Here is an 8180-nt window from a genome sequence, read left to right as displayed (position 1 = left end):
AGGAAAAAAAAAAAAAAAAAAAAAAAAAAAAGGTCAAGAGAGAAGGCAGAAATACCTGAAAGCATGGCAGAAATTGATAATATCTCGTTTGAACATTTGAATTCTGGACTAACAACGAGCATCTTTGACATCTGAGGATCTAATGGAAATTCACTCATAATTTCCCCAAGCTTTGTTAGATTCCCATCATCATCCAATGCACCTAAATAATTCAGAACTTCTAAAGCTCGCATCAATGTCTCGGGAGCAGGTGGATCCATAAAATCAAAATGCACGAGGTCATCAATCCCCAACTTCTTTAAGGTAAGAACAGTATTGGCAAGGTTTGATCTCAAAATTTCAGGATATGTCTGTGGCTGCAAATCATTTTGGAAACTCTTTTCCGTGTAAAGTCTAAAACATTTTCCAGGCTGAGTTCTTCCAGCACGACCTGATCTCTGATGTGCACTAGCCTTTGATATAGGAGATACCAATAATGATTCAACACGTACTCGAGGGTTATAAACTTTCTGTTTCGAAAAGCCAGGGTCAATAACATAAACGATGCCATCTATGGTCAATGAAGTCTCTGCAATGTTCGTGGAGACCACAATCTTCCTTCCAGGAGGTCCATCCTCTTTTACGGGAGGTGGAGCAGCTTCAAATATCTTCTGCTGCATAGCTGGAGGAAGGGTTGAATATAGAGGCACCACTTTCACAGGCCCTACCTGGTCTCCGTGGTTTGCAACTTCTTTATTTATCTTGCGACATGCATCTTCAATTTCCTCCTCACCAGTGAGGAAAACAAGTATATCACCTGGAGGTTCACACAAATGAATCTGTACAACTGTCCGAATAGCAGCTTCAAGATAGTCCCTTTCAGGTTCCTGTGTGTAAAATATCTCCACTGGATGAAGCCTACCAGGAACTTTCATAAGTGGAGCACCATTAAAATAACCCTGGAACTTTTCAGCCTCAAGTGTAGCACTCATGACGACCAGCTTTAGGTCAGGCCTATTTCTCAAAACTTCTTTCAAAAGCCCAAAAAGAACATCTGTTGCTAATGTTCTTTCATGTGCCTCATCAAGAATAATTACCTTATACCTTTCTAAAAGAGGATCTGTCATTGCTTCTCTCAAAAGCATACCATCAGTTAGATACCTGCACCCGGTAGAAAGTGCAACAGATGAACAATCACGTAGAGAATAAAATTTCAAATCATTGAGTGAAAAATCTAGGCAATAACACTGATGAGCAGGTACTAGGAAGAATGAGCTTACTTCAAAACTGTTCTGGCACTACTACAGTCTTCAAAACGGATACTGTAACCCACCTCTTCTCCAATAGTTACATCCATCTCTTCAGCAACACGTCGAGAAACTGACATTGCTGCCACCCTACGAGGCTGAGTGCATGCAATCATCATCTTCTTACGTTTATCTGGACTATCCAGGTCAACGGCTTCCAAAACAAATTGAGGAATCTGCAACAGGCATAATCACCACAATAACTAAAATAATTTTTTATGCGAAATTCGGATTCCTCCGATACTGTAACTACGTGCATCCAAGAGAAAAGGCAAGTTACAAGTAATTCTAAACTAATTTGCCCTCTAAAGACAACCAATAATCTAGAACAACAAATATTAGAAGGCTATCCCCAACTAACCTGAGTTGTTTTACCACTACCAGTCTCACCAACCAAAATCAAAGTCTGACTGCCCTTCAAAGCCTGGAAAAACTCCTCTTTCTGATGCCAAACAGGAAGAGTCTGCCTCTTCTCCAAAATCTCATAGTACCTCTGCGAGAACTGCCTCCCAGTCCACCTGTTGATCAGACTATTGCCCGCATTGCCACCTCCATTGTTGAACGGTGCTCCAAAGCCGTTCAATTTTTTACTTGCGGAGACCGAGGAATCGTCCACCACATCAAATAAGCTGACCTTCCTCTTCCTCTCCGCACCCATCAAAAACCTTGGCAGCACAGAACAATTGAAATAGCCTAAGAAAAAGGAGTTGCACTCTACCTCAAGAACAAGACAGAACTAGGTCGCAGCTTGATTCCTTCGAAGAGCGATTGAAGGTGCCTGGTTTTGGCACTGCAAAATTCTGAACCCTAAATCGAGGGAAACAGAGGGAGCAGAAATTGGATTACTTATTAGTTATATTATATAGTACAAATAAATAAAAATTAAGAAAAAAAATGCAACTTTCAAGAATTTCACAATCAGTCCTCCAACTTCTGGTTAATTAGCATTCAACTTTACCTTCGCCGAAAGAGCTTTGGGCCTCTTAAATTGCTTAAGAACTGGCCCAGTCTCTATGGGCTTTAATACGGCCCAACGAAGGGAAAAGGAGGCCCGATTGGGTATTTTACCTTCACCGACAGAATTTTGGGCCTCTTAAATTGCTAGGATTTGGCCCATATTATATGGGCTTTAATACAGCCCAATAAAGACAAAAGGACGCCCGATTGAGTACTTTACCTTCGCCGACAGAACTTTGGGCCGCCTAAATTGCCTAGGACCTGGCCCATAATGTATGGGCTTTAATACGGCCCAATAAAGGAAAAGGAGGCCCGATTGGGTACTCTACCTTCGCCGACAGAACTTTCGGCCGCATAAATTGCTTAAGACCTGGCCCAGTTTATATGGGCTTTAATACGGCCCAATAAAGGGAAAAAGGAGGCACAATGAGGCTTGACAGAACTTTGGGCCGTTTAAATTGCTTAGGACATGGCCCAGATTACATGGGCTTTAATACGGCCCAAGAAAGGGAAAAGGAGGCCCGTTTGGGTACTTTACCTTCGCCGACAGAACTTTGGGCCGCATATATTGCTTGAGACCTGGCCCAGTTTATCTGGGCTTTAATACGGCCCAATAAAGAGAAAAAGAGGCCCGATTGGGTCCAAAGAGGATGAACTAGTTCAAAACAAGATAAATATTTTTAAATAATTTATCAAATTTGGAATTACACATTTAAAAAAAAAAAAAAAACATTTCGAAACTTTATCGATCTCAAAGGCCGATTAAGTTAACTTGCTTTCTCAAGACATTCACGATCACAATATCCATCCATCCGGGTCGAATCCCATATATACTTAATTTTCACGTAATCATTTTAAAAGGATGGTAGGGATAAAGTTGGTCGATAATTGCAAGTTATTGAATTAATATAAATTATATTTATCAGTCTCTTTTCGAGTTGGTAAGTTCATACGTTTCGAGAGGAAAGATATACATTAAAAATTAAAAATATACAATATAAGTACATAAAATAATTAAGTAATGTTTCCCTTAATGTACAATCCCTTCATTGCCAGCCAAAATCAAGTACTTATCTCTTCTTGTAAGATTTGTGCACTCAAATTCCAAAGCCTTACCAATCTCCCTTTGCACACAATTGGCGACATCAAACCTTGTGGCTTTATTATCACCGTCCGATGCAAACAATCCATCGACCACGTCCAGCTTCTTTATAGTGTAAGATGGTGAAGGGTTCATCAAGAAGAATATAGGGTCAAAGCACTTGAACCCACTTGCTGTTGTGCCATAAAACATAGAAACATGTGTGTCATTTGCTATCGGGACTATTTTCGCACCGACCTCTGAGAACAAAGGGCTAAATCTAAGAAGATACGGTTCCCTACAAGTGGTTCCTTCAGGACAAACAATTAAGTTCCCATCCGATAACGATTTCGCCATCAGGGTTGCATCCTGACTGCGATTTCGAGTTAGTCTAACCGTTCGAATCGGTGAGAAGAATTCTGAAATCGGGCTTAAACTATAGGTGACAGCTAAAGGATTGTTGATTTTTAATGCAGCTGAGATATAGAGAGGGTCCAAGAGTGTTCTATGGTTGCAAACGTAGAGAAGACCTTGGCTATTACGATCGTGATTGTCGTCGGACTTGGTTTTGTTGGTGGGGATTGAAACAGTGAGGCGCATTCCACCAAAGGCATTGATGGGTATGCGTAGATTATTAGGCAAAAGGACAGAAACAAAGATTCTAACGAGAACAAGAATCAGGGCAAAAGGGAGCCACATGAACAGGGCAAGAGTGTTCAACGGCGTCGGGTTTAGAGCGAGCCTTCCATCATGGAACACCAATGGCTTCGGAAATTTGTCCCTAGGGAGTCTCTTCCATCTTTTCTTCTCGACTTCACTTACCACGTAGATTTCCTGTTCACAACAACCACTTGTCAGTTTTTAAAAATTAAATTTATTTATGAATATTAATTTTTATTATTAATGATTTCATGTCTAAATTACATGTGTAAATACTTTTTTTACCTTAATTAATGATTCATATAACTTTAAGACAAAACCTTGTGAACAGAAATACTTTTTGGACGTTAATTAATGATTGATATAACTTTAAGATGTAAACGTATACCTAAATTATTTATTATATGATAAGAACGATATGATATATACTCCCTCCTTTCACCGATAAACTACCTTATACATTTAATATTAATACATAAAATGTTGAAAAATAATTGGAACATATAAACAAAAAAAATCATTTCAAAAGATTTTTTTTAGTCAATATAACTATTTAAATAGATATAATAATTCAAGCGGGTTTCTCTTCGCGAGTTAAAATATAGGACATCACACTTCCAATGTAGGACATCACAATCCACCCCCGCGTCTGCTTGGGGAAGGTATCCACACCCTTAGAAATGGTGGTTTGTTCTCCTTCCCAACCAATGTGGGACATCACAATCCACACCCGTCGAGGTCCAGCATCCTCGCTGGCACTCTTTTCTTCCTCCAATCGATGTGGGACTGCCCCCAAATCCACCCCCTTTGGGGCCAGCATCCTTACTAGCACACCGTCTCGTGTCTACCTCCCTTCGGGGAATAGCGAGAAGGCTAGCATATCATCCGGTATCTGGCTCTAATAAGCCGATATTGTCCTCTTTAGGCTTTCCCTCTCGGGCTTCCCCTCAAGGCTTCAAAACGCGTCTGCTAAGGGAAGGTTTCCACACCCTTATAAATGGTGGTTTGTTCTCCTTCCCAACTAATGTGAGACATGACACCTTTATAATAAGAAATGTTTTACTCCCCTATTCAACCAATGTGAGATTTCACAGTTCATCTTAAGAGTTCAACGAACATAATTAAAAGTTCAAAAGAAGTTTTGCTAAAACGGGTTTTGCTCGACTAACTAAAAAATTAAAAATTTGAATCCGTTCATCCGGATACCGTTCGATTAGGGCTTGAAAAGTACTTACATTGCAAATGGAGGAGAGAAGCTGAAAATCATAGCTCTTTTGAGACCCACAAATCCCAATCAAATTGCTCTTCTTTTGAGACCCATAGCTCTCTTTTTGTTCATCAATCAAATGAGATAACGAACAAACCTTCACTTTTTCATCCATCAAACCCACAAAATAACCACAAAAAACCTTCAAATCTCTTCCAACAACCAATTCAATCTCCAAATAATCTCTCAAAAAGCTCTCAATCATGACTTGTGGGAAAACATTAGTGAACCCAATTCTTGTCCCTCCTCTTTTCAATGCCTCAAAGGCCTCCAATCCGACGTCGTTTAGGAAGAATTTAGGCAAAACAGAAGACCCAATTCTAAAGCTCTCTTTTTTAACCCCAAAAAATGATATCATCACCATAATCTTCAACCCCATTTCCTGGCCGACAAGTCGGACCAATGGGTACGACATTAAAAGAGCTGTCGCTCGGAGTAACCCACCAGCTTCAAAAGCCACCAACATGAAATAAGAGAAGAAAAATGGCGATGTGGGTTTTAGTAGAGCCTCCTCCACGTTAAAGATTAGAACTTTGTCGTTGCCGGCGACGGGGAGTTTCGCCGGAGATTGGTGGTTTTGGTACTTCCGATGAACGGCGGAAGTGGAAAGTCGGAGCTTTTTGGAGAAAATTTTGTGGAAGAAGAGAGAGAGAGCTTCGAGGAAGAAGAAGGAATTGGATAATGCCATGGTTTTCTGAATGAAAATGGACTGAGAATGGTGTATTTATAGGGCTCTTTACTTGTAATTGCCCTTGGTCGAGGGTTTATTTACGTTTCTGCCATTGTTGTTGCTGGTTCTTAACAAGACCCAGCCTTTTACTTGGTCTGTTTTTTCTATTACCAATTAATGTCACACGTAGTTTGACTATTTTTTAGTCAAACTTTTCGCTAAGAGTAAAAAATCGCCTATGGAAAAATCATACTAATTAAAAGAAAACCATTCATACTATGATATGGCTGTCCGGCAAGTAGGTCGATCATTTAGTGGTTCAGGATGTCTCTCTCGAGGTAACTGTATAAAGGAAATTGATCACGGACTATCGCTAAGTTTGACATTGATTCTTCCCGGGTCAATGCTCAAGTGGAAAATGGGGACAAAAAAAACTCTCGTGTTTTGACTCGAATGGATCAAATCATAACCTACGTCTTCTACTAGTGTACGGCTATGGAGAGACTAAACTCTATTTCAAAGATTGGACTATGTTCCGCTGCAATTAATAATATTAACCTTGTAACGATCCAAGCCCAGATGGCAGATATTGTCCACTTTGACTCGTTACGTATCGCCCTCATAGTTTTTCACATACTTATAAAGAAATGTTTGGTTTCCTTACTATTTTGAGCCTAAAAGTTTTCACCAATGATGTAGAAATCTCACAGACCCTTGTTATTACTGCAACAGGCCTTCGCCCATGGTGGAAAATTCTCCACTAGTGCCGACCCCATTTTAGAATCGTGGAATACTCTCCCAGAGCGGGAAGATGTTGACTTTCTACCACCCAAAGGTCATATAGATCGGAACCCTCTCCCTCGTTCTCAGTTAATCAACAACTGGGGGCGGCTCAAGAGGGGTTGCTTTTACTGTTCACGACTCCGATCTTCTTTAATAGGGCATTGAGGCTTGACTAAGAATCTCGAAAGACGTTTCACAAAGTGAAGAAATCTCTATTCAAATTCTTTAGATCTACGTGTTGTTAGTCATGCCTAAATGGATGTAAGAAGAAACGGGTCACATTTGGTATTCTTCCGATCTCTAAATCTAAACCGTAGACCCTAACCCAAAGTTTTGAAATTTAAATTGAGGTTAAGAAATAAAAGAGGTAGGGTAGTTGCAATCAATGTTAATAAATTTGACTACGTAGCAGTGGGACATCCCAGAGGGACATATGGATACCATAAGAGCTTAGAAAAGCTGCCGCTGACTATTTCTTCAATGGAAGCATATTGCTAGGAAAGTACCGGTGACGTTTCGATTTAGCTACCAAAGAGGTCAAAAAAAAACAAGCCGTTTCAACTCCGTTCATTAATATCAATCGGTTCGGTTTCATGCACTTTCAAAGTTTGTCGACTTTGGTCAATTTCGATTGATGTTTGCAATAAGAAGATTCCTTGGTTGTGTTTCAAATTTTGATAAATTGATATAATGGGTCGATGTTAATTTTCAACTTTATAGACATACACGAGAGGGGTTTGAGCTTAAACTTTTTTACTCCTATTATTTACTTTTAGGTCAAACTACGGTAATCTTTGAAATTTCTGCGGAGCATTAAAAAGTATATAATAGATTTATAAATTTTTTTATTTTATGTTTTTAATAGATTTATAATATTAAATTCTCCTCGACATATCACGTCCCACTTCATCTCAATTCATCTATATAAAAGGGTATTGAATCGATTCATTATACTATTTAAAATCGATAAAGATATCGTTTTTAAAAATAGATATTTGAATTGATTTGTGAAATATTTGTTTATTAAATTAAACGACGATTGATATCCATATTATGAAGAAAAGAAAAGATAGAGTGATTATTGTCTCAAACTGTGTACCCATGTTCATGTATATTCATGTATAGTCATGTATATTGAGCTGTGAATATATCAAAATTATTAGATATCAAATCTTATATTTTCTAGATGAGGGTTGATATCAATTAATAAGGAACTATAAATTTGTATACACTTATTTAAGCATCATGCACTATATACATATATATATATACATGTATATACATATATATGTAATGCATCGGTTTAATTTTCTAATTTCTACGTAGCATAATTTAAACTAATTAAAAAATTAAAAGCGAAAACGTCTTTAAAAATGAAAACACATATATTTCAGGTTCCTTCGTACCTTTTCGTTCCCTTGCCATATTAACTTGCTGCTAAACTAAAAAAGACAATTTTTTTTTTTTTTTTTTTTT

The 8180-nt window shown here is 38.5% G+C and overlaps 2 protein-coding genes across 7 annotated transcripts in view; both read right to left on the bottom strand.

The window, feature by feature from the left end:
• Positions 1-2128, bottom strand: part of LOC111460682 (probable pre-mRNA-splicing factor ATP-dependent RNA helicase DEAH2) — a 4319-nt gene extending 2191 nt beyond the window's left edge. For 3 of the 6 annotated variants that reach the window (XM_023103904.1, XM_023103907.1, XM_023103908.1), the window contains exons 1-3: positions 1648-2128; positions 1260-1462; positions 56-1140 (exon numbers count right to left, since the gene is read on the bottom strand). In XM_023103904.1, the coding sequence (XP_022959672.1) occupies positions 56-1140; positions 1260-1462; positions 1648-1944 (1585 nt within the window). In that variant the 5' untranslated portion in view covers positions 1945-2128. Of the gene's footprint in view, positions 1-31; positions 1141-1259; positions 1463-1647 lie in introns of all 6 variants that reach the window. The other 3 variants (XM_023103909.1, XM_023103905.1, XM_023103906.1) reach the window with 1 other exon arrangement.
• A 1069-nt stretch (positions 2129-3197) lies between these two features.
• LOC111461154 (probable glycerol-3-phosphate acyltransferase 3) lies at positions 3198-5939 on the bottom strand. Its single transcript, XM_023104651.1, has 2 exons — positions 5220-5939; positions 3198-4158 (listed from the first exon to the last, which is right to left on the bottom strand). Exons 1-2 carry the CDS (start codon positions 5937-5939, stop codon positions 3274-3276), a joined length of 1605 nt encoding a protein of 534 aa, XP_022960419.1. The 3' UTR covers positions 3198-3273.
• Positions 5940-8180: the final 2241 nt, after the last annotated feature.

This window comes from Cucurbita moschata, unplaced genomic scaffold, assembly GCF_002738365.1.
Source record: "Cucurbita moschata cultivar Rifu unplaced genomic scaffold, Cmos_1.0 Cmo_Scf00024, whole genome shotgun sequence".
In the NCBI taxonomy this organism is placed as follows: domain Eukaryota; kingdom Viridiplantae; phylum Streptophyta; class Magnoliopsida; order Cucurbitales; family Cucurbitaceae; genus Cucurbita; species Cucurbita moschata.
Note: the sequence above shows the minus strand (reverse complement) of the source record. Positions and strands in the feature narration are given on the sequence as shown.

Bases quoted from the DNA above. Each gene is read 5' to 3' on its own strand.
- LOC111461154 (XM_023104651.1), bottom strand. From the start codon at position 5,939: ATGGCATTATCCAATTCCTTCTTCTTCCTCGAAGCTCTCTCTCTCTTC. The intron at 4,159-5,219 runs GTAAGTACTTTT...TGTTGTGAACAG, and splicing joins TTCTCTCCTCCATTTGCAAT to GAAATCTACGTGGTAAGTGA.